Source organism: Neovison vison, chromosome 6 (genome assembly GCF_020171115.1).
Source record: "Neovison vison isolate M4711 chromosome 6, ASM_NN_V1, whole genome shotgun sequence".
Lineage (NCBI taxonomy): Eukaryota > Metazoa > Chordata > Mammalia > Carnivora > Mustelidae > Neogale > Neogale vison.
The window spans coordinates 127,726,684-127,754,354 of NC_058096.1; the positions used below are offsets into that span (position 1 = coordinate 127,726,684).

The 27,671-nt window shown below is 38.6% G+C and overlaps 1 protein-coding gene across 1 annotated transcript in view; it reads right to left on the bottom strand.

Moving 5' to 3' along the window:
- The window catches only part of PCCB (propionyl-CoA carboxylase subunit beta), a 106,911-nt gene that overhangs the window by 68,942 nt on the left and 10,298 nt on the right, over positions 1–27,671 (bottom strand). The window contains exon 6 of the mRNA XM_044252308.1: positions 8,724–8,834. Coding sequence (XP_044108243.1) covers positions 8,724–8,834 — 111 coding nt within the window. The remainder of the gene's footprint in view (positions 1–8,723; positions 8,835–27,671) is intronic.

Genomic DNA, 27,671 nt, shown 5'->3' on the forward strand with positions numbered 1-27,671 from the left:
AACACCAGGGCACCTGGGTGGCTCGGTGGGTTAAGCCGCTGCCTTCGGCTCAGGTCATGATCTCGTGTCCCGGGATCGAGTCCCGCATCGGGCTCTCTGCTCAGGAGGGAGCCTGCTTCCTCCTCTCTCTCTCTCTGCCTGCCTCTCTGCCTACTTGTGATCTCTCTCTGTCAAATAAATAAATAAAATCTTAAAAAAAAAAAAAAAAAAAACCTCAACACCAAAATAATCCCACTGAAAATGGGGAGAAAATATGAACAGACATTTCTCCAAAGAAGACATCCAGACGGCTAACAGAAACATGAAAAGATGCTCAACATCACTACTCACAGGGAAATGCAAATCAAAACCACAATGAAATGTTTCCTCACGGGGTGCCTGAGAGGCTCACTGGGTTGAGCCTCTGACTTCGGCTCAGGTCATGATCCCAGGATCCTGGGATAGAGCCCCTGCCTCTCTGCCTACTTGTAATCTCTGTCAAATAAATAAATAAATGAAATCTTTAAAAAAAAAAAAGAAAAGAAAAGAAATGTTACCTCACACGTGTCAGAATGGCTGAAATCAAAAATACTCTAAGAAACAACAAGTGTTGGTAAGAATGTGGGGAAAAAAAGGATCCTTCATGTACTGGTGGCAATGCAAACTGGTGCAGCCACTGTGGAAAACAGTGGATGATGTTTCCTAAAAATTTTAAAGAGAAATAATACCTGACCCAGTAATTCCATTCTTAGGTATATACCCCAAAGAACAAAAAGAGAACACCACAGAAATAGTACAAAAACTTGTACATCAATATTTGTTGCAGTTTATTTGCAATACCCAAAAGCTGGAAACAGCTGGATTCCCTGGATGGTTCAGTCCACTAAGCATCTGCCTTTGGCTCAGGTCATGATCTCGGGGTCCTGGGATCAGAGTTCCACGTTAGCTCTCCACTCAGTGGGGAGTCTGCTTGTCCCTCTCCCTCACCCCCTCCACCTGTGTGCTCTCCCTTGCTAATAAATAAAATCTTAACAAAGAAAAAAAGGGGGGGCACCTGGTGGCTCAGTGGGTTAAAACCTCTGCCTTTGGCTCAGGTCATGATCCCAGGGTCCTGGAATCGAGCCCCGCGTCAGGCTTTCTGCTCAGCAGGGAGCCTGCTTCCCTTCCTGTCTCTGCCTACTTATGATCTCTGTCTGTCAAATAAATAAATTTTTAAAAATCTTTAAAGAGGAAAAAAAAAAAAAAGCAGCGGTGCTTTAGTGGCTCAGGTGGTTAAACATCTGTCTTCAGTTCAGGTCTCATGATCTCAGGGTCCTGGGATTGAGTCCCACATTGGGATCTCTGCTCAGCTGAGAGTCTGCTTCTCTTTCTCCCTCTTCCTCTGTGTTCTTTAATAAATGGTTAAGATATTTGGGAAAGAAAATTTAAAAAGATGGAAACAATTCAAGTGTTCACTGACACATGAGTGGATATTTAAATGTGGCATATACATACAAAGGAATATTAACCAGCCTTTAAAAGATGGCAATTCTAACACATGTTACAACATGGACTAACTCTGAAGACATTATGCTAAATGAAATAAGCCAGTCACAAATGGGCAGATACTATAGGATTCCAAAAATTCACAGAAAGAACAGTGTTTGGAGTAGTAGGGAATGGTAAGCTAGTGTTTAATAAGTAAAAAGTTTCAGCTGGGATAGATGAACAATTTCTGGAGATTGCTGGTGGTGTTGGTATCACAAAAATGTGGATATACCTAATGCCATAGAACTGTAACTGAAATTTTCCATTTTTTACTTTTTTGTGTATATTTTACCACAACTGTTAAAGTACTATATCAGTGTTAAACTTCCTGAATTTATTAACTAGTTGTGAAAGAAAATATCTTAATTCTTAAGAATTATATCCAGAAGCATTAAACAGTAAAGAAACATGATATACACAACCCACTCACAAATGGTTAATAATTCTGAAAATTTGGTTGCCTGGGTGGCTCAGTTGGTTAAGCATCTGCCTTTGGCTGAGGTCATAACCCCAGGGTCCTGGGATCAAGCCCCACATACGGCTCCCTGCTCAGTGGAGAGTCTGCTTCTCCCTCTCCCCCTGCTGTTCCCCCACTCACGCGCTCTCAAATAAAGAAAATCTTTAAAAATAAATAAATAAATAAATAATAGAATTCTGAAAATTCAAAATTTCAAAATAAAGACTTTTGAAACACTCTGTTCAAAAGGTAGCATTAAGAGGAGGAAAGCTGCAAATCACAGTGTGGGAGAAGGCAGCTGCAACATATAACTGATAAAGAACTTACATCCAGAATATAAAAAGAACTCCAGAAATAAGAAAAAAACCCACAATTTTTTAAATGGGCAAAAGAGATGAACAGGCACACCACAAAAGAAGAAACATATGAAAAGGTGCTAAATCTCATTAGTCATGGAAATGCAATGAAAGATCACACCACATGCAAACTGGCATAATTAAATCATACTAATAAAAGTGCTGGCAAGGATGTGAAACAAGTGAAATTCTCACACACTGCAAATAGAAGTGTAAATTGCTCTACCGTCTTTAATGAACAGTTAGGCATTACCCTAAAAAGCTGAAGATATGTGCACCCTATGACATAACTATGCTCTTACCCTGAGAACCTGAAACCAGGGTACAGGTTTAAGAATGTTTAGATCACGGAGCACCTGGGTGGCTCAGTGGGCTAAAGCCTCTGCCTTGGGCTCGGGTCATGGTCCTGGGGTCCTGGGCTCAAGCCCCCGTGTCAGGCTCTCTGCTTGGCGGGGAGCCTGCTTCCCCTCTCTCTCTGCCTGCCTCTCTGCCTGCTTGTGATATCTCTCTCTCTCTCTCTCTCTCTCTCTCCCTCTCTCTGTCAAATAGATAAGTGGATAAATAAAATCTTTTAAAAAAATGTTTATATCAGCATCCACGGCAATGGCAAAAATCTTTAAACACAAAAGGTAGTAGAATGCATGAATATGTTAAGATAATTTACTACAGATTAAAATGAATGAACTATATTTACAGAAAACATGGATAAATCTTAAAAACATAATGAGTCATAGTCACACACAACAGAATGAATATTATATGATTTCATCTTATATTAAAAGTCAAAACAGGCAACAAACCACAACTTGTAACTATAAAGCAAAGCAAATACAGATGATTACCATAAAAGCTGAGATCACAAATAATTCTGGACAGGATGAAAGGAGGCAATAGTGATTAGGAAAGGTAATGGGAGGAGGGCTCCTGAAGGTCATTTCTTGAACTCAGTATTATTTACATGGATTTGCACTTAATAATTGTCAAACTTACGTATTTTACGTACTTCCCTGAGTATGAGACAATTAACAGTGCTTAAAAAATTTAAATTAAGTGGGAGAGAGGCAAAGACAGAATCAGGGAGACAAATTAGGATTCTGCAATAATCCAGGTGGGATGCTTGAATTAATATGGTAGCAGTGTAAGTAGTAAGACATACGAAGCAATATAATTTTAGATTACATTCTCAAGTAGAATGAATAGGACTTGGAACTGAACTTGGCATGTGACAGGAAAAGAGGAGTTAAAATGGTGCAATGTTTTTTCACCTGAGCCACTGGAAGGCTGGACTTGCTATTTATTGAGATGGGGAAGGCTGCAGGAAAGCAACTTGGAAGAGGCTTGTAAGAGACCAAAACCTATGAAGTTTGAGATACCACTGAAGGCCAAATGGAAACACTGGTAGGTCCCCAAATGGGTAATCCTAGAGTTCAGGAGTGTTCCATCCGGAAGACACAGATTTGAGAGCTGTCAGCAAAGAGCTGAATATATAAAGTCTGGAGATGGGATAAACATCAGCCAGGGAAGGAGAGAAGAGCTAGAAGAAGAAATCCAAGAATTATGGTGCTTCCAAGTTTCAGAGGAAGGAATGATCAGCTAAGTAAAATGCTGAAAGGTCAAGTAAGACGATGACTGAGAAATGTCAACCGGAATTTAGTAATGCTGGAACCTTTGAGGTCTTTGATACAAAAAACTGACATTATGGGTTACGCTGAATAGAATAATACCCGTTTCATCAGAAACTAAATATTTGAGTTTATTCACATCTATTTCTCAATTCTATTCTGTTCTCCTGGTCTATTTATTTATAAATTAATGAACCAGTTTGTTATTTCACTTTATATTTTATCACCTAGCAGAGCATGCCACTCATTATTTCTTTTATGGAATATCTAGTCCTTTAAAAATCAGTCTGGTAGCATTTTTATTGCACTCTCATTAAACACATCAAATATTTAAGATGTAGAATGATTAAGACCTGATGATTAGTTGTGGAGGACTAAAGAGGGGAGATGGCACTAATATGCAGATACTAAAAGTTCTGCAAGTGCAGAATGGGATTGCTTAGCATACTAACACATAACTAATAAAAAAGGACATAAACACCAAAATCAGTAGCTTTCTCTACACTGAAAAAGGAAAAGAAAGTCAGCCATTCACAATAGCATCAAGCATAATAAAATATTCCAAATGAACTTAACAAAGGAGGTGGGAAGATCTATACACTGAAAACGCTAAGATTTTGATGAAATATACTGAAGATGACAAAAATAAATGGAAGAGATCACATGTTCCTGGATAAGAGTATTATTAAAATGTCCATACTACCCAGAGCTATCTATAGACTCAATGCAATTCCTTTCAAAATTCCAATGACATTTTTGGCAGAAATAGAAAAAAACAGTCTAAAATTTGTATAGAGGGGCGCCTGGGTGGCTCAGTGGGTTAAGCCTCTGTCTTTGGCTCAGGTCATGAACTCAGGGTCCTGGGATGGAGCCCCGCATGGGCTCTCTGCTCAGCGGGGAGCCTGCTTCCCCGCCCCCACCACCTGCCTCTCTGCCTACTTGTGATCTCTGTCTGTCAAATAAATAAATAAATAAATCTTTTTTTTTTTTAAGTCTTTTAAAAAAATAAAATAAAATAAAATTTGTATAGAACCACAGAAGACCCCAAATAACAAAAACAATTCTGACAAAGACAATTAAAGTTAGAGGCACCGTATTTTTGGATTTCAAACTATTCTACAAAGTTATAGTAATCTTTTAAACAGTATAGTATTGGCATAAAAACATACTTGCAAACCAACAGAACAGAATCAAGAGCCGAGAAGCAAACCCTCATATATACTGCCAACTAATATTTGACAAGAGAGCCAAGAATAGTCAATGAGGAAAAGCTAAGGCTCTTCAATAAATGATTTTGGGGGTGCCTGGCTGGCTCAGTTGGTTAAGCATCTGCCTTCAGCTCAGGTCATGGTCCCAGAGTCCCGGGATCAAGTCCTGCATTGGGCTCCCTGCTCAGTGGGTAGTCTGCTTCTCCCTCTACTCCTCCCCTTTGCCTGTGATCTCTTTCTCTCTCTCTCTCTTTTAAGCTTTCTATCTCTCTCTCAAATAAATAAAATCTTAAATAAATAAATAAAATTTAGATAAATGATTTTGGGAAATCTGGATCTCTACAGGCAGAAGAATGCAATTACACCCAAATATTCAACTGGTCACAAAAATTAACTCAAATGGATTAAAGGCTTAAAGACCTGAAACCATAAAAGTCTTAGAAGAAAACATGGCGGAGGATACCTAGGTGGCTCAGTTGACTAAGCGTCTGATTTCAGCTCAGGTCATGATCCTAGGGTGCTGGAATGGAGCCCCACATAGGGCTCCTGGTTCAGCAGGAGCCTGCTTCTCTGTCTCCTTCTGCCCCTCCCCTGCTTGTGCATGCTTCTTTGCTCATTCTCTCTCTCTGTATCATTCTCAAATAAATAAAATCTTCAAAACCAACTTTTTTTAATTTAAAAAAAGAAAACATAGGGAACAATTTTATGGATACAACACCAAAAGCAGAAGGAACAAAAGCAAAAATTAACAAGCAGGACATCAAACAGAAAAGTTTCTGCATGGCAAAAGATAAATCAACAAAATATAAAGGCAGCCTACTGAATGAGAGAAAATATTTGCAAATCATATATCTGAAAAGGGATTAATTTCAAAAATATTTAAAGAACACCTACAACTCAATAACAACTACAGCAGAAATCCAAAATGGTAATTATGTGAAGTGAAAAATGTATTTTTTTTAAAGATTTTATTTATTTATTTGACAGACAGAGATCACAAGCAGGCAGAGAGGCAGGCAGAGAGAGAAAGAGAGAGGAGGAAGCAGGTTCTCCACTGAGCAGGGCGTCTGATGCGGGGCTCGATCCCAGCACCCTGGGATCATGACCTGAGCTGAAGGCAGAGGCTTTAACCTACTGAGCCACCCAGGTGCCTGTGAAATGAAAAATGTATTAACTAACCTTATTGTGATAAACATTTCACAATATACGTATATATAAGGATATCACATTGTACACTTTAAACTTACACATGCTATATGACAATTGTACCAATAAAGCTAGAAAAAAAAATTTTAATGAACAGAGGACCTCAACAGACATTTTTCCAAGGAAGACATACAAATGGTCAACATCACTAATCATCTGGGAAATGTAAATCAAAACCAAAAGGAGGTGCCACCTCAGCCTGTTAGAATGGTGATTATCAAAAAGACAAGAATAGCTATTGGCAAGAATGTGGAGAAAAGGGAACCCTTGTGCACCACTGATGGGAATGTAAATTGATACAGCCACTATGGAAAACAGTAGGGAAGTTCCTCAAAAAATTAAAAGTAGAAGCACCAACAATTCTACTTTTGGATATATACCCAAAGGAAACCATCAACAAAACTAAAAGACAGCCTACTAAATGGGAAAAGATATTTGGGAAATGACATATCTGATAAAGGGTTAGTATCTCAAGTATATAAAGAACTGATACAACTCAACATCTCCAAAACAAATAACCCAAACAAAAAAATGGGCAGAAGACACAGACATTTCTCCAAAGACGACATCCAGATGGCGGCTAACAGATACATGAAAAAATGCTCAACATCACTCATCTTCAGGGAAATGCAAATCAAAACCATAATGAGAGTAGAGCTTAAATGTTCTCACCACAAAAAAGAAATGGTAATCATTTGAGATGTTGAAGGTGCCAGCTAACACTAGGGTTAGTGATGGACACCAAGAAGGCTGGAGAGGTGAGAAGAAATGCCAGGGACAACAGAGTGGAAGCAAAGGGAAATAAATGTTGCTAATACGCAGGAAAACGTGTGTTAAAGATCACTGGCAGTGACACAGAAATCACTGGTGACCTTAAAAGAACCAGTTGTAGTAGAGCGAGGGGGGCAGAGCAAATTGGAATGTGTTAAGGAGACGACAGGAAGATAGGAATAGGGCAACAGCCACAGGGAGATGCAGAGTAAGGGAGGGCTTTTGGGTTGTTTTGAAGATAGGAAATACTTAAATAGGGGTCAGTTCTGATGGGAGGACCCAGTACCAAGGGAGAGGCTAAAGATGACAGATGGAACAGAATGGACAGGAGGAGGCTGGCTACTGAAAAGGTGTGAAGAGTTGGAATACATGATATGCACAAATGTAGGAAGGCGGGGAGAGAAGGGGCTTAGCCAAAGGAATTGCCACCTCTGTTCCTGGCAGGAAGAAGAGGACTGGGTAAGCTCAGGTAGATGCTGATTGTACAGGCAAGATAGAGGGAATTCTGCTTTGTTCAGGAAAGAGATGTGGTCATCTGAATTTTTAAAATCCATCCCTATTGAACATAAATATTGTTTTCAGTCTGTCACTAAGAATAGAATACCTGGATCAAAGGGTAAGCACACTTCATAATTTCTCAATTCTTACTGCCAAAATACCCTCAAGAAAAGTATTTACATTCCTTCTATTTACAGTTTTCTCCTCATATTGGAGGACTACCTTTACCTCTCTCCCTCAAATCTGTCTTGACATTTATTGTTCGTTATTATTAAATATATTTTATGAGGAAAAGACTAATTTTTTTAAAAGATATCAAGTTAAAGTAAATACCCATGTATAAGTGCAAGTAGGCCTCATTTAAAATTAGAAATCTCATTCTACTAGAATTATGTTCTACAGATAAAGCACCTCTCAAAATGAAGTTAGAGTTCAGATTTACCATTACAGATGGTATGTAATGAAATGGCAAACAGCCGAAGAAATGAAGATGGGACATAGGAAACAACTTCACAATAAAGTAGATTACAGAAAAGACTTCCATGAGAAACATTTTCTTTCTTTTTAAGACAGGGAGAGAAAGTGGGGGGAGAAGTAGGCAAAGACAGAGGGAGAGGGAGAGAGAGAGAATCCTCAGCAGGCTCCATGCCCAGCACAGAGTGTAACACAGGACTTGATCCCAAAACCCTGAAATCAAAACCTGAGCTGAAATCAAGAGTCAGGTGCTCAACCAACTGAGCCCCCCAAGTGCTTCCATGAGGAATTTTTTTTTTTTCCCATGAGGAATTTTTTAATAGGATTTAGGAACCAATCACCCCTCTAGGCAGAAGATAGGATCCTTTGATTACTTAAAAATCATTTGCAATTCAAATCAACAAGTAAAAACCACCCAACAATGAAGTACACAAGCACATTGTCACAGAAGTCCCATAAGCTACAGATTTCAGCCAAAACCTTCCCTCCACTAAGATCTTATCATTACCATGCTGAGAGCCGCGATAATGCAGGTAACCTAGATCTAGGTCAGGAACTATTTTTATTGCAGGTGAGTTACTACACAATTCTCAAAGGGCAGGAGAAGCAGGCCCTTCTTTCTTACCTTAACCATGAACGTGAAATCAGTCAGAGCAGGGGAATACACAGCCCCACCAGCGCATGGGCCCATGATCAGAGAAATCTGAGGGATGACTCCAGATGCCAGGACATTCCTCTGCCAAGAGAAAGGCAAGGCATGTGGTTACAGAGGTGTTCAACGCACTACCTGCAGAAGATAAAGGCAGTTATAAAATTACATTTGGCTTTAGTCACAGAAATTCTATGCTAGCGGCAAGAGACCTAATCAATACAGGTTCTCCCAAAATTATATATGCAGTTTCTCCTCATAACAGGTGGAACAGTTGGCTTATTACTTTTGGTGGCAAATACCCTCTCTCCTCTCCTTGGCAGTAGTTTCCAGAAAGCTCCAACAGGGCATAAGCTCAGAGAGACTCTATTCACTCTTACTCCAGCCCCAAACACACGTCAGGTCCAGCACCCCTATCTGCACAAAGCTAGCTGAAAAGAATGAATGAAAACCTTAAGCAGAACATACAGGAGCCATGACCTCTATTTACAGTCCCTTCACACCAGCCACAGAGGGTACCCAGCAGTTACAAGGCAAGGTTAAGAGGCAGGTGCTACATTACTCTGAGTCTTCAATGTCTGCCCATGTCTAGGCAGGGCATATTGGGAAAGGGAGGTAGCAGGAGCCAGGAAGTCTCCATGGGGACAGAGGTATGTGAAGGGTCAAGCCTCAGGCCACCTCTTGGGAAAAAAGAAAAAAAAGAGGGGGATGGGGTCTAGAGGTCCTTGCCCAACTCCTAACTCTTTTCCTTCGCCGGGTTCTATCAGTGTAAGAGATGTTCACTTTTAGCCATTTCTTGGCTCTAAGCCCAATTTCTTTCTTTTTTTTTTTTTTTAAGATTTTTATTTATTCACTTGACAGATCACAAGTAGGCAGAGAGGCAGTCAGAGAGAGGGAGGGGAGGAAGCAGGCTCCCTGCTGAGCAGAAAGCCCAATGCAGGGCTCAATCCCAGGACCCTGAGATCATGACCTGAGCCGAAGGCAGCGGCTTTAACCCACTGAGCCACCCAGGCGTCCCTCTGAGCCCAATTTCTACAAGTCATAGGACATAGCTGAGGACAGTACAAAAAGCCATCTACAGAGAAGATTCTGGGAAGATGGCAGAGTAGGAAACACCAGGAATCCACCGTCACATGGACAACAACTGCACTGACAATCTGATAAAACTTCCTGAAATTCTAGTCAACTGAAGGCTTCCAACTCCCAGTGGAAAATTTGGAGAATAATTTGGAGAAAAATTGTGCCTAATTTCAGTCTATTTTAGCTCTTAGAACAAGAGCCACTACTCATCTGCTGCTCGCTAGCCACAAAGCAGGCAGCAGGCATGCCCTAGATTCCTGCAGCAGCTTACACAGGGCTTTCAGGAGCCAGTGCAGGTGAATAGCACTCTGTCCTCCAAATATGAGGAATCACTTACTGCTGATTCTAGTTAAAGAGATGTAGTTAGAGAAATAGATGGCCATTGTTGTACCTCGTTACCCCACTGTTACAAGCCCCGTTCCCTCCAAGTCAGCATCACTAATCATTTGGTAAATACAAATCATAACCAGAATGAAGTAGCACAACACAAACACTGGGATGGCTACTACCAAACAGAAAACAAGTAATGTTGGTGAGGATGTGGAGAAATTGGAACTCTTGCACACTACTACTCGGAATGTAAATTGGTACAGCCACTGTGGCAAACAGCACAGAGGTTCCTCAAAAATTTAAAAATTATCATGGAATCCAGAAATTTCACTTCTGGTAATATACCAAGAAGAATGAAACCCAGCATCTCAAAGAGATATCTGTACATCCACATTCAGAGGGAAATTACTCACAATAACTGAAACAGAAAGGAACCCAAGTGCCCATCAATGGATGAATGAATAAGCAAAATATGGTGTATATATATATACACACACATACATACACACACACACAGTGGAATATTACTTAGCCTCAAAAAGGAAATAACTTCCTGTCACAAGCTACAACATGGATAAACCTTCAGGACAGTAAGTGAAGTGAAATAAGCCATTCATAAAAACACAAATCAGTAAGATCCCAGGCAAGCTAGTACAGTTAATCTGGAAAACAGACTGGGGTTCCTCAAAGACACAAACGTAGTGTTCTGAAGAGGCACCTATATTCCAATGTTTATAGCAGCAATATCCACAAGAGCCAAAATATGGAAAGAGCCCAGATGTCTCTCAACAGATGAATGGATAAAGAAGATGTGGTACATAGATAAATAATGAAGTATTACTCAGCCATCAAAAAGAATGAAATCCTGCCCTTGCAATGATGTGGATAGAACTAGACAGTACTATGCCAAGGGAAAATAAGTCAATCAGAGAAAGATAATTATAATATGGTTTCACTCATTTGTGGAATTTAAGAAACAAAACAGAGGAGCATAGAGGAAAAGAGGTAAAAATAAAACAATACAAAATCAGAGAGGAAGATAAACTATAAGAGACTCTTAATCATAGGAAACAAACTGAGGGTTGCTAGAGGGGAGGTGGTGGGGTGCTGGGGTAACAGGGTGATGGGCATTAAGGAGGGCACGTGATGTAATGAGCACTAGATGTTAATACAACTGATGAATCACTGAATGCTACCCCGAAACTAATAATATACTGTATGTTAACTAACTGAATTTTAAAAATACAATATGATTCCATTTATATAAGGCATATAAGGTCAAAATCACACAGACATAGTAGAATGGTGATTGCCAAGGGCTGAGAGGAGGGAAAAATAGGGAGAAACTGTTTAATGGGTATCGAATTCCAGTTTTTCTTTTCTTTAATATTTTTTGAGTTAATTTTTTTTTTTTTTAGTAATCTCCACACCCAATATGGAGCTTGAACTTATAACCACAAGATCAACAGTCACATGCTCTTCCAACTGATCTGGAAAGGTGCCCCACGAGTTCGTTTTGCAAGATGGATAGAGTTACATGGATGAATACCGGTTATGGTTGCATAACATTATGAATGTATTTAATGTCACCGGATATACACTTAAAATGGTTAAATTCATAAATTTCATGTGTATTTTACAACAATAAAAAAGTTGAAAGAGTTATCTATATCATACAAAAAATATGAAGGTATGTGAGTGAACCCCCAGCTATGGCAAAGGAAAGAGTTCAGAAAATTCTCCCCTCTAAGAAACAACTAAAAAACTGAAGGAAATGGTCAAAAACAAACATTTTGGGTGCCTGGATGGCTCAGTGGGTTAAGCCTTCGGCTCAGGTCATGATCTCAGGGTCCTGGGATTGAGTCCCGCATCAGGCTCTCTGCTCGACAGGGAGCCTGCTTCCTCCTCTCTCTCTCTCTGTGATCTCTCTTGTGATCTCTGTCAAATAAATTAAAAAAAAAAAATTTTTTTTTCATTTTTTTTTAAAAACAAACATTTGGAGGCTTAGGAATCAGACCAAATATTAAGAAATTGAGAAGTGCTTACTGATTAAAAAAATTAAAATAAAACTGTTAAACTTGAGATGAGAACAGTGACATACTTAACTAAGGCTGCTACCATTGCCCACACCTCAGGATGTCCTCCAGGGTGAAGGAAAATAACAACAGACAGTAAGTAAAATCCAAAGGAAGCAAGTTACATCACAAAAAATGTTAAATATGTGATTAAATATACAATATTGTATATAGTTCTCTCTTACTACTTTAAAAGACAAGATTATATAAAGCAATTATTTTAATACTTTGTTGTTAGACTTATGAGATATTTAACAATAACAGAACAAAGTAAGGGGAATAAAATGAAGCTATATGGGATCAAAAATCCTATATTTTACCAGATTTAAGTCAGGTTTATTTTGAAGTAGACTGTGATCAATTGACATACATATAATCCTGAGAGCAACTATCAAATAGCTCAATAAAAACAGTTTTTTAAAAAGTCAAAGGAATTAGAAAGCTACACTTAAAATATGTGTTTAATATTAAAGAGTTGGGTGATGTCATAGAAGATGCTGGAACAAGATGCTCTAAGAATCTTTGCCTTAAACTAAACATCTATTGAGTTTGCAGAACAGTCTGAAGCAACCATTTTGGAACTCTGGAGGCTAGCGGAATCATCATATACCTCGCAACCCTGGAACAGGCAGCTATGGGGACTGACAGCCCATGCTTCTAGTGTGGCTAGCTGATGTCAAAGTAGGCAATAAGGACGCTGTCCTCCAAAAACCAAAAGTCCTCCAATATGTGTATTTATTACGACTCATGACTTTTGATCAATAAAGGACCAGTACAGAGGCTGGTAATTGGTTCAATCTTGACAGGTTCAAGTAGCTCTACAGCTGAGATGGGATTTAAGGAGACAGTTTCTTGGGACACTTGGATGGCTCAGTGAGTTAAGCATCTGCCCTCAGCTCAGGTCATCCAAGGGGCCTGGGATCGAGTCCCACATCAGGCTCCTTGCTCAGCGGTGAGTCCGCTTCTCCCTCTGCTTGCAGTTCTCCCTGCTTGTGTCAACTCTCTGACAATAAATAAAATCTTTAAAAATAAAAAAATAAAAAAACTAGACAGATCACTTTTTTCCTAAGGATTTTATTTATTTACTTGAGAGAGATACAGTAAGAGACAGCACGAGAAAGGAGAAGAGGGAGAAGCAGACTCCCGGAGGAGCTGGGAGCCCGATGTGGGCCTCAATCCCGGGACACCAGGATCATGATCTGGGCCAAAGGCAGTTGCTTAACCAATTGAGCCACCCAAGTGCCCAACACATCACATCTTAAAAACAAATAAATAAATAAAAATAAAGAGGTTCTTTTCAAGGAGCCAGACATTTAATGAAATCTGTGTCAGGTCACTGATTGACTGCCAGAAACTTCAGTGACCACACTCAACATGTAACATATTTTTGCAGAAACAGCTCAGAAAGTCACAAATGGATAGATTCAGCCCCCAACAAGCAAAACTCCACAATCTCTGACAGGTGAGTGAATTGGATTTCCAACATTACCAGAAATACACATAATTCCCAGCACTCAACAAAAACAAGAAATTACTAAACACATAAAGAAACAGACTACTATGGACCATTTATAGGAAACAAAGAATTTGACAGAAACCATCACTAAGGAAGCTCAGACATTTGAATTGTCAAAGATGTTATAGGAATGGTCCTTTTTTTTTTTTTTTAAATAATTTTAAGAGAGCGAGTACACCCACATGAGGAGGAGAGGCAGAGGGATAGAAGGGAGCCTGACAGAAGGCTTGATCTTATGATGCATGAGATCACAACCTGAGCGGAAACCAAAAATGACACTCAACCGACTGAACTACCAGGCACCCCAGGAGTAGTCTTAAATACAGTCAACGAACTAAAGGAAATCATGAGGGGGGAAAAAGGAAATCAGAAAGACAATGAACAAAATGAGTAGGCCAATAAACAGACAGAAATAGAAAGAAACAAAACAGAAATTCTGGAGCTGAAAAGGACAGTAACTGAAATGAAAAGCTTACTAGAGGGGTTCAATAGCAGATTTCAAGCAAAAGAAAAATTCAGAGAACTTAAAGATAAGACAACTGAAACTATTCAGTCTAAGGAGAAGCTAAGAAAACAATAAAGAAAAATGAACAGCCAGAGGAACCTGTAAGGAATTAGACATGTACCAACATAAACATAATAGTACTCTCAGAAGAAGAGGAAGAGGACCCTCAACTCTATAGTGAACTAATCTTTGACAAAGCAAGAAAGAATATCCAATGGGAAAAAGAGAGTCTCTTCAAAAAATGATGTTGGGAAAATTGGACACATTTCTAAAACTGGACAGCCACATGCAAAAGAATGAAACTGGACCATTTCATTACACTATACATAAAATTAAACTAAAAATGGATGAAAGACCTAGATGCAAGACAGGAAAATCTACCAAAACCCTAGAGAAGAACACAGGCAACAAGCTCTGTGAGTCTGGCTGCAGCAACTTCTTGCTAGACATGTCTCCAAAAGCAAGGGAAACAAAGGCAAAAATGAACTATTGGGACTTCATCAAGATAAAAAGTTTCTGCACACAAAAGGAAGGAGTTGACAAAACCAAAAGACAACTGACAGAATGGGAGAAGATATTTTCAAAAAACATATCAGATAAAGGGCTAGTATCCAAAATCTATAAAAAACTTGTCAAACTCAACACCCAAGGAACAAATAATCCAGTCAAGAAATGGACAGAAGAGGGGCGCCTGGGAGGCTCAGTGGGTTAAAGCCTCTGCCTTCAGCTCAGGTTGTGATCCCAGGGTCCTGGGATCGAGCCCCACATAGGGCTCTCTGCTCAGCGGGGAGCCTGCTTCCTCCTCTCTCTCTGCCTGCTTCTCTGCCTACTTGTGATCTCTGTCTGTCAAATAAATAAATAAAATCTTTAAAAAAAAAAAAAAAAAAAAGGACGCCTGGGTGGCTCAGTTGGTTGGACGACTGCCTCCGGCTCAGGGCGTGATCCTGGAGTCCCAGGATCGAGTCCCGCATCAGGCTCCCAGCTCCATGCGGAGTCTGCTTTGCTCTCTGACCTTCTCCTCGCTCATGCTCTCTCTCACTGTCTCTCTCTCAAATAAATAAATAAAATCTTTAAAAAAAAAAAAAAAAAAAAGAAATGGATAGAAGACATGTACAGACATTTCTCCAAAGAAGACACCCAAATGGCCAACACACACATGAAAAAATGCTCATCATCAATCAGCATCAGGGAAGTACAAATCAAAACCACTTTGAGATATCACCACCTCACACCAGTCAGAATTGCTAAAATTAACAAGTTAGGAAATGACAGATGTTGGCAAGGATGTGGAGAAAGGGGAACCCTCTTACACTGTTGGTGGGAATGCAAGCTGATGCACCCACTCTGGAAAACATATGAAGGTTCTTCAAAAAGTTGAAAATAGAGCCACCCTACAACCCAGCAATTGCATTACTAGGTATTTGCCCCAAAGATACAAATGAAGTGATCTGAAGGGGCACCTGCACCCCTATGTTTATTGCAGCAATGTCCATAATAGCCAAACTATGCCAAGAGCCCAGACGTCCATCAACACATGAATGGACAAAGATGTGGTATATACACACACACACACACACACACACACACACGCACACACACATAATGGAATGCCACTTGGCCATCAAAAGAAGAAAAAGAAAAAGCAGCCAGGGGTGCCTGGATGGCTCAGTGGGTTAAGCCTCTGCTTTCGGCTTGGGTCATGATCCTGGGATCGAGCCCTGCATTGGGCTCTCTGCTCGGCAGGGAGCCTGCTGCTCCCTCTCTCTCTGCCTGCCTCTCTGCCTACTCGTGATCTCTGTCAAATAAATAAATAAATAAAATCTTTAAAAAAAAAAAAAGAAGAAGAAGAAAAAGAAATCTTGCCATTTGCAATGATATGGATAGAACTAGAGGGTATTATGCTAAGAGAAATAAGTCAATCAGAGAAAGACAGTTACCACATGATTTCACTCAATTTAAGAAACAAAACATGACCATAGGGGAAGAGAGGAAAAAATAAAACAAGACAAAATCAGAGATGGAGACAAACCACAAGAGACTCTTAAGCATAGAAGACAGAGTTGCTGGAAGGGGAGGGGATTGGGGGATAGGGTAACTAGGTGATGGACATTAAGGAAGACACATGATGTAAGGAGCACTGGGTGTTATAAAAGACTGATGAATCAACTCTAACTCTGAAACTAATAATAAATTATATGTTAATTAATTGAATTAATTTTTTTTAAAAAGAGCAATAAAAAGAAAATTTTTTAAAAAGAGGAAGAGACAGATTAAAGCATTTCAAGAAATAATGGCTGAAAACTTCCCAAATTTGATGAAAGATATGAATATACACATCCAAGAATCTCAATGAATTCCACTCAGATTCACACCAAATTCACATTATAATCAAACTATTGAAACTTAAACACAAAGAAAGGAATGTGAGGGCAGCAAGAAACAAGCAACTTGTCACATACAAGAGATCCTCAATAAAATTAACAGCTGATTTCTCACCAGAAATCAGAGTCCAGGAGGATATTTAGGAGCCTTGAAAGGAGGACACCTGGGTGGCTCAATCAGTTAAGCATCTGTCTTTAGCTCAGGTCATGATCCCAGGGTCCTGGGATCAAGCCCTGCATCAGGCTCCCTCCTCAGGGGAGAGCCTCCTTCTCCCTCTTGCTCTGCCTACTTGTACTTTCCATCTCTCTGTCAAATAAATAAAATCTCAAAAAAAAAAAAAAGTCTTGAAAGGAAAAAGAAAGTGTCAAAAATATCTAACAAACTATCCTTCAAGAATAAAGGAAAAGTTAAGACATTTCCAGACAAAAGCTGAAGGTTGTTTACACTAGACATGCCATTCAAAAAACACTACAAGTCCTTTAGCCTGAAATGAAAGGGCCACAGTAAGTACCTTGATGGCATGAGAAAAAACAAACACTTAGAAATTGAATTTCCTAAATAAACATAAAAAACAATGTTATTACAGTACTTTGGTTTTGTCTGTAACATCTCTCTTCTTCCCATGGTATTTAAAAAAAACAAATGCACAAAACAATGACAAATCTGTTAATGGCTATACAATGTATAAAGATATATACTCTATGATAACAACAACATGGAGGAAGAATGGAGATGTATACAAGCAGAACCTCTGTATGCCACTGAAGCTAAGCTGGTATTATTCAAAACAAATTGCTATAAATTTAAGCTAATAATTGTAAACCATTAGGGGAAAATGATGAAAATGAACAACAAACATGAATCAAAATGGCACACTTAAAAAAATAACTAAACACTAAAAAATGCATTAATAGAGGAACCAAGGAACAAAAAACATAACAGAAAATAGATAAATAGCAGAAATATATCCTTTCTTGGTAATCACATTAAATGCAAATGGGTTAAATTCCTCTACTAATACAGATTTTTAAAATGCAATTTTTGATGGTAATACAGGAGGAAACTGAACGTAACTCCTCCCATAGCCACAATGTCCTCTGAAAATAAATAAAAACCCTAAAGGTTGAAGGAGTAACAACTACACGGAAGAAAAGCACATCAAGGCAGGTATGAGAGACTGGAACACACGATATCACATGAACCCCACCTCTGGCATGGGAAGGAATATAAAACCTGGACTTTCTCCCTCAAAAGCAGAGTTAGAGCCCCAAATTGGGAATCCCAAACTTTTAAGATAAACATCTGAGAGCTATGCCCCCAAATCACCTAACAGGGCTCACATCCTGAGACCCACAAGACTGAAGCAATCTGGAAAACCACTTTTAAGGCTCACACATTTGGACTCACCCCAAAACACAGCTCAAAAGCAGCAAATTGCACCCATATTTAAAGTGAAGAAAGCTCATATGCTTATATTAAAGCTTCAGAAGGAGGGGCAGACATATACACACACGCATCTAGGAGCCTGCATGAATACAGGAACAGAGGCTAAGTGGGGCACCATCTTCGTACTCTCTTTGCCATGCTGCAGAACACTAGCATCTCCTAGAAGAGAGCTTTCACACACACCTGGTGCCCCAATTTCTGCAGGTGCCATCTAGGGGACATCTCTTGATTGCTTGGTTCTGGAGGTCAGAGGACCTTACATTCCTGGTTCCATGGGACTGCAATAATTGGTTGATCCAGAAAGGAGATCACATCATCTGGTAACCCAATTTTCATGACTGCTGCCAAGGGACACCTCTTTATCACCTGACTCTGGCAGCCAGTAGGGCTGACACTCCTGGGACCCACAGGACTGTAACAAAGGAGGAAAAGTTCTGAGGCATCCAAAATCCACAATTCACAGTAAGGGACAACAGGCTCAGGAACTGTCTCTGTGAAGGAGGCCTATTAGTTGATCATCATGACTGAAATCTGAAGGCAGACCTTTGTTTTTATTAGGAATGTATCTTGGGGCCAACTTTAATTCTTTCCAGAGACATCAGAGGGTGGGCAGTATCTCTGCACTCACCCTCTACGAGGTTCCAGTGTTCTGCTGTCCCCTGGAGAGTTTTATAGTTTACCAATTCTTCTAAAACCCCTCCAAAAAAAAACAAAAGAGAGGGAACTCTTCCAAACTCATTTTACAAGACCAGAATTACCCTGATATCAAAACCAGAAATACCAGAAAAAAAAAAATTACAGGCCAATATTCTTGATGAACAAAGATATAAAAATATTCAAAATATTAGTGAAGCTAACTCAAGAATACATGGAATATGGAATATGGAATAAAAATACCATATATGATAATCAAGTGGGATTTAGTCAAAGAATGCAAGACTGGTTCAACATCTACAATACAGTCACTGTCATATATCACCTTAAAAAATAAAGGATAAAAATCATGATTATCTCAAGAGAGCCAGAGAAAATTTGACATGTGACAAAGTTCAACATCCATTTACAATAAAATCTCTTAACAAAGCAGGTATACAGAGAATGTACTTCAACATAATACAGGCCACATATAATAAGCCCACAGCTAATATACTGAATGGTGAAAATCTGAAAGCAGTTCCACTTAGATCAGGAACAAGACAAGGATGCCCATTCTCACCACTTTTATGCAGCATAGTACTGAAGTCCTAACCAGAACAGTCAGAAAAAAGAAAAGGCATCCTAACTAGAAACTAAGTAAAACTGTCACTATCTGCAGATGACATATTATATGTACATATACTACATATATATACCTATATATATATACCCTGAATCCTAAAACCTAAAGACTCCAGAAAAAAAAAATTTAGAATAAATAAATACAGTAAAGTTTTAGGATATATAATCAGTATACAAAAATTTGCTGTGTCTCTATACACTAATAATTATTAGAAAAGAAATTAAGTAGAAATCCCATTTACAATTACATCTAAAAGAATAAAATACCAAAGAACTTAACCAAGGATCTGTATATTGAGACCTTAAAACATTATTAGAAGAAACTGATAAATAACACAAATGGAAAAATATTCCACACTCATAGATGAAAAGAATAAATTGTCCATACTAACCCAAAGCAATATGTAGATTCAATACAATCCCTATCAAAATTCCAATGGAACAAAAAAAAAAAATTCCGGGGCGCCTGGGTGGCTCAGTGGGTTAAGCCTCTGCCTTCGGCTCGGGTCGTGATCCCAGGGTCCTGGGATCGAGCCCCGCATCGGGCTCTCTGCTCTGCAGGGAGCCTGCTTCCTCCTCTCTCTCTGCCTGCCTCTCTGCCTACTTGTGATCTCTGTCAGATAAATAAAGAAAAAATCTTAAAAAAAAAAAAATTTCCAAAGGCATTTTTCACAGATATAAAAACAAAGAATCCTAAAATTTGTGTGAAACTTTAGAAGATCCCAAATAATCAAAGCAATCTTGTGAAAGAACAAACCTGGAGGTATCATGCCCCTGATTTCAAACTATATCGCAAAGCAGTAACAGTCAAAACAGTATGGTACTGAATTAAGACAGACACATAAACCAAAAGAACAGAATAGAGCACCCCAAAATAAAACCACACATATATGGTCAACTAACTTTTGAGAGAGGAACCAAGAATATACAATGGGGAAAGGACAGCCTCTTCAGAAAACAGTGTTGTAGGGATGCCCAGGTGGCTATCGGTTAAGCATCTGACTCTTGATTTCGACTCAATCATGATCTCAGCATTTGAGATCCAGCCCATCAGTATCCATGTTAAATGTGGAACCTGGTTGGGATTCCCACTCTCACTCTCCCTTTACCCTAGACACACACACACACACACACACACACACACACTCCCTCTAGGAAGGAAGGAAGAAAAAGAAAGAGGAAGAAAGAAGAAGGAAGGAAGGGAGAAGTAAGAAAGAGGAAGAAAGGAAGGGAGGGAGGAAAAAGGAAAGATGTAAGTGTTGTGAAAAATTAGAAAGCCACATGCAAAAGAACTGGACAGCTGTCTTACACTATGCACAAAGATCAACTCAAAACGAATTAGACTTGAATATAAAACCATAAACTCAAAGAAGCCATAGACAGTAAGTTCCTTGACATAGGTCTTAGCAATGTTTTGGGTTTTTTAAAAAGATTTTTATTTATTTAAGAGAGAACACAAGTGCAGGGAGGGGATTTGGGGGAGGAGGAAAAGAGGGAGAAGCAGGCTCACTGCTGAATAGGGAGCCCAATGTGGAGCTTGATCCCAGGACTCTAGGACCATGACCTGAGCCAAAGGCATATAGACGCTCAACCAGCTGAGCCGCCCAGGTGCCCCAACAATGTTTTTTTCTTAATCTGACACTAAAACCAAAAGCAAAAACAAACAAATGGGACTACATCAAACTAAAAGGCTTCTGCACAGCAAAGGAAATCTCCAATAAAATGAAAAGACAGCCTACTGAAAGGGAGAAGATATTTGCAAATCCTATCTGATAAGGGGCTAATATCTAAAATATATAAAGAACTCACACAACTCAGTAGGAAAAAAAATCCAATTAAAACATGGGGAGATAGGAAAAGACATTTTTTCCAAAGAAGACATTAGGATGGCCAATAGGTACAAAAGATACTCAACTTCACTAATAATTTAGTGAATTTAGAAATGCAAATCAAAGCCATGATGATATATCACTTCACTCCTATTAGAATGCCTATTACCAAAAAGACAAGAATTAACAAGTGTTGGTAAGGGTATGTAAAAAAGGACACCGCTGTGTACTACTGGTGGGAAAGTAAATTGGTGCAGCTGCAATGGAAAACACTACGAAGGTTCCTCACAAAATTAAAACCAGAGCTACCATAAGATCCAGCAATTTAACTACTGGGTATCTATCCAAAGAAAACGGAAACACTAATTCAAAAAGATATATGTACCTCCATATTCACTAAAGCATTATTATTATAATAGCCAAGATATGGAAACAACCTGTGTCCATCAATGGGTGAATGGATAAAGTGTGGTACATATATACAATGAAATATTATTCTGCCATAAAAAAAAAAATTGCCATTTGCAACAACATGGAATAAGCTTGAAGGCATTTTGCTAAGCAAAATGTCAAAGACAGACAAATACTGCATTAGGGGGGCGCCTGGGTGGCTCAGTGGGTTAAGCTGCTGCCTTCGGCTCAGGTCATGGTCTCGAGGTTCTGGGATCGAGTCCCGCATGGGGCTCTCCGCTCGGCAGGGAGCCTGCTTCCTCCTCCTCTCTCTCTGCCTGCCTCTCTGCCTACTTGTGATCTCTCTCTGCCAAATAAATAAATAAAATCTTAAAAAAAAAAAAATAGTGCATTAGGTATATGTGGAACCTAAAAGAATAGATGTATATATTTTTTTAAAAACTTGTAGATACAGAGAATAAATTGGGGGAGGGGAGGAGACAGGGAAACTGGGGAGATGCTTTTTAAGTTTAAATAAATTGGATAAAAAATTAAAAATCAAGTTAAATAAAAATATGCCTATATTTTTCCACAAGAACCTCACTTTATAGATGAGGGCATAGGAAGGTTTAAATAAGAAAATAAAATGAAAAAGATTCTATGTTTAGGTGCATGAGGGGCTCAGTCAGTTAAATGTCTGTCTTCTGCTCAGGTCATGACCCGGGAGTGCAGCATCAAGCCACACATTGGGCTCTCTGCTCAACAGGGAGTCTGCTTCTCCCTTTGACTCTACCCCATCTCATGTGCTCTCTCCCTCACTCACTCTCCTCTCATTTTCTCTTTCAACTAAATAAAATCTCAACTACACTCTTTGACCAAAAAAAAAAGATAAAAAGATAAAGATTCTATGCAAAAGGTAACCGAAACAGATCCAGGGTGGCTCTATTATTGTCAGACAATATAGACTTCAAATTTTAAAAAACTACAGGAGGTAAAGACATACATATATTGACAAAAAGTCCAATATACCAAAAAAGATATACAATTATAAAAATATATACACCAGGGATGCCTGGATGGCTCAGCTGGTTAAGCAGCTGCCTTCAGCTCAGGTCATGATCCCAGGGTCCTGGGATCAAGTCCCACATCGGGCTCCTTGCTCGGCAGGGAGCCTGCTTCTCCCTCTGCCTCTGCCTGCCACTCTGTCTGCCTGTGCTCACTCTTGCTCCTCTCTCTCTGACAAATAAATAAAATTTGGGTCTCTGTTAGGGGTGTGTGTGTGTGTGTATATATATACATATATATGTATATATATACAATGGATTAAACCATCAGACCGGGGATCAGTGAAGGAACAGCAGACGTAAACAATATGAACCATTGTGTATAACAGACATATATAGAACATTGACCCCACAACAGAATACACATTCTTTTCAAGTGCATGCGAAACATTCTCTAGAAGAGACCATGTGTCTCATTTAAGAATATAGCTGAAATTTATAGCTGTGAATGGACATATTAAAAGAAAAAAGATTTCAAATCAATAGTCCAATATTCTACCTTAAGAAACCAGAAAGAACAAAGTGAACAGGAAGAAAGGAAACTAGGAGTAGAAATAAATCAGAATATAAAGACAATAGAGAAAAAACAAAAAGCTGCTTCTGTGACAACAAAATTGACAAACTTTGAAATAGACAAAAATATTCATATTATTAAAAGGGAAAATGGAAGATATCACTACAGAAATAAAGATAATAAAAAATTACTAAAAATTGTATGGCAAATTTAATGACCAAGATTAAATGAACTAATCCCTATAAAAACACAAACTACTGAAAATGAGTCAGGAAGAAACAGAAAATCTGATAAGCCTGTAACAAATAGAGATTCAACCAGTAATCAAGAACTATCTACGAAGGGGAGGAGGGTGGGAGATGGGCAAAACAAGTGAAGAGGATTAACAGTTATAAGTCCTGGGGATGAAAAGTTTAGCATAGGGAATATACTCAAGAATTATAATAATTATATATTATATATATATATATATATACACACACACACACACAATAATACTGTGACAGAGTAGAACTACACTTATCATGATGAGCACCACATAATGTACAGAATTGGTGAATATCTTGTATACCTGAAATATATTATAGATAACTATATCTCATTATTTACATTATTTATAAAGCAAACTCAAGGTCCAGATTGCTTCACTGATTAATTTTACCAAATATTTACAGAGCTAATGTCAACCCTTTATAAATTCTTCCCAAAAAAGGGAGGAGAGGCAATACTTCCAACTGATTCCATGAGACCAGAATTATTCTGATGCCAAAACCAGAAACAGTTATCAGAAGACTCAATCCGGGGAGAAAAAAAAAATCTTAATGTTATTTTTTTAAGTAACCTCTATATCCAACATGGGGTTTGAACTCAAGACCCCAAGATTAAGAGTCACATGTTCTACCAACTGAGCTAGTCAGGTGCCCCAAAGCTGGGAAAACTTAAAAACAAAGTCATAAATGTTAAAGAGGACTCTGAGTAGAAAGAAGAGATCATAAGTAAGAAAAGTGGGAAGCACAAAAGCAGTAAAATAAAGAATACCAATTAAAAAAAAAAAAAACTCAGTTGAGATATTCACAAAATAAAAGGCTGCAAAGTATGACACCATATACCTAAAACACGGGGGCAGAGGAGTAAAGAATGGTTCAAACTTTTTTAAGATTTTAGATTTTAGATTTAAAGATTTTAGATTTAGATTTTTAAAGATTAAAGATTTAAAGATAGCAAGAAGGAGCACCAGCAGGGAGGAGAGGGAGAAGCAGGCTCCCTGTGAGCAGGGAGCCGGATACAGGGCTTCTTCCCCGACTGTGATCAAGACCTGAGCCAAAGGCAGATGCCTAACCAACTGAACCACCCAGGCACTCCAGAATGGATTCAAACTTAAGCAACTATCAACCCAGGGTAAACCGCCATATGCAGATTTTATATATAAACCTAATGGTAACCCCAGGAATAAAGAGAAAGGAATCAAAAAAGATCACCAAACAAAGTCAGCAAACTGTGAAAGAATAAGAGAAGAAAGGAATGGGGAAGGAAAAAACAACCATAAAAGCAGTAACAGAACAGCAAGAAATATACACCTATAAATAATTACTTTAAATGTAAATGGTCTAAACATTCCAATCAAAAGACATACAGTGATAGAATAGATAATCAAGTAAGACCAATCAATACGCTGCCTTCAAAGGACTCATTTCAGACAGACAGACACATGCTAACTAAAAGTGAAGAATGGAAAGACATTTATTATGCAAATGGAAGTAAAAAGCAAGCCATTGTGGCAATACTTCTAATCAGACAAAATAGACTTTATTTTTTTTTTAAAGATTTTATTTATTTATTTGACAGAGAGAGATCACAAGTAGGCAGAGAGGCAGGCAGAGAGAGAGAGAGGAGGAAGCAGGTTCCCCGCCGAGCAGAGAGCCCGATGCGGTACTCGATCCCAGGACCCTGAGATCACACCTGAGCCGAAGGCAGCGGCTTAACCCACTGAGCCACCCAGGTGCCCCAGACAAAATAGACTTTAAAACAAAAGATGGTAACAAGAAAAAAAGAAAGACACTATATAATCATAAATAGAACAATCCGACAAGTTCTAACAACTGCAAATATTTACACACCCAACATGAGAGCACCCAAATACGTGACACAGCTAGTAACAAACATAAAGGAAGTAATCTATAGTAAAACAATAATAGTAGGGGACTTCAACAGCTCACTCACATTAATGGACAGATCTTCCAAATAGAAAATCAACAGGAAACTGGCTTTGGAATGAAACACTGAAGCAGATGGATCTAACATACAATCAGAACATTCCACCCTTAAACAGGGGAATATAGGGGGGCCTGGGTGGCTCAGTGGGCTAAAGTCTCTGCCTTCGGCTCAGGTCATGATCTCAGGGTGCTGGTATCGAGCCCCACATCAGGCTCTCTGCTGAGCAGGGAGCCTGCTTCCTCCTCTCTCTCTGCCTGCCTCTCTGCCTACTTGTGATCTCTGTCTGTCAAATAAATAAATAAAAATCTTTAAAAAAAAAAAATAGGGGAATATACATTCTTTTCAAGTGCACATGGACCCTGTGGCCTAGTGATTAGGATTCAACACTCCCAAGCACACATGGAACATTCTATGAATAGATCAAATATTGGGCCACAAAACAAGTCTCAAAAAATTCAGAACGAATGAAGTCAGACTATGCATGTTTTCCAACACTATTAAATTAGAAATCAATTTTCTAGAAAAAATTGGAAAGATTAAGACCTAAATATAAGACAGGAAACTATATAAGTCCTGGAAGACAGCACAGGCAGTAATTCCTCTCACATTGGCCATAGCAACATATTTCTAGATAGGTCTCCTGAAGCAAGGGAAACAAAAGCAAAAATAAACTATTGGGACTTCATCAAAATAAAAAGCTTCTGTACAGCAAAGGAAACAACCTACAAAACTCAAAGACAACCTACTGCATGAGAGAAGCTATTTGCAAATGACATACCTAATAAAGGGTTAGTATCCAAAATATATAAAGAACTGATATAACTCAACACCCTAAAAACAAACAATCCAATCAAAACTGGGCAGAAGACATGAACAGACATTTCTCCAAAAAAGACATCCAGACCGCCAATAAACATATGAAAAGATGCTCAATATCTCTCATTAGGGAAATGCGATTCAAAACCACAAGGAGATACTACCTTATACCTGTCCAGTAGTGAAAATCAAAAACACAAGGCACCTGGACGGCACAACGGTTGGGCATCCAACTCTTGATTTCAGCTCAGGTCATGATTTCCAGTCATGAGGTTGAGTCCCATGTTGGGCTCAGCATTTAGCAGAGAGTGTGCTTGGGATTCTCTCTCCCTCTCCCTCTGCCACTCCTGCTTGTGCATGTGTTCTCTCTCTCTCAAATAAATCATCAATAAATAAATAAATAAAACAAGTGTTGGCAAGGATGTGGAGGAAAAAAGAACCCTTGTGCACCACTGGTGAGAAGGCAAACTTATGCAGTCACTGTGGAAGATGGTATGGAGATTACTCAAAAAATTAAAAATAGAACTATCCTATGACCCAGTGATCACACTAATGAGTATTTACCCAAAGAATACAAAAACATTAAATCCAAGGGATATATGCACCTTTATGTTTATGACAGTATTATTTACAACAGCCAAGCTATGGAAGCAATCAGCATCCATCAATAAATGAATGGATAAAGAAAATGTGATATATATACATACATATATATATATGAATGGATAGAGATGTGATATATATGTCTCTACATACACACACACACACATATATATATCACATACACATGCACACATCTATGAATAATGGATTATTACTCAGCCATAAAAAAATAATAAAATCTTGCCATATGCAACAATATGGATGGAGCTAAAGTATAATACTAAGTGAAATAACTCAAAGACAAATACCACAGGATTTCACTCATATGTGGAACTTAAGAAACCAAACAAACAAAGGAAAAAAGAGACAAACAAAAAACAGACTCTTGATTATACAGAACCGATGGTTACCAGAGGAAATGTGAGTGGGGAATGGGTGAAATAGGTGAAGAGGATTAAGAGTTCACTTACCATGAGAGCACTGAATAATGTACAGAATTGTTAAATCACTATATTGTATACCTGAAACTGTTAATTTTACTAGATTTTTTTTAAAAGTCATTGAATTACATGCTTACAATGGATGGATTTTTATGGTTTGTAAATTATACCTCTTTTAAAGCTGTTCCCAAAAATATCAAAGTCATGGATGATAAAGAAAAACTGAGAAACTGCTCTAAATTAAAGGAAATTAAAGAGATAAAATAATTACAGACAGTACTTAATCATGGATTAGATGGGGCATAGGGTAGTAGGGGAACAGCTATAGCAGGCTTTATTTAGGATTGTTTGATGACATCTGAGTAAGTACCATAGATAAGAACAGTATCATTAAATCAATGTTAAACTCCCTGATTTCTACTATTGTACTCACTTTATTACA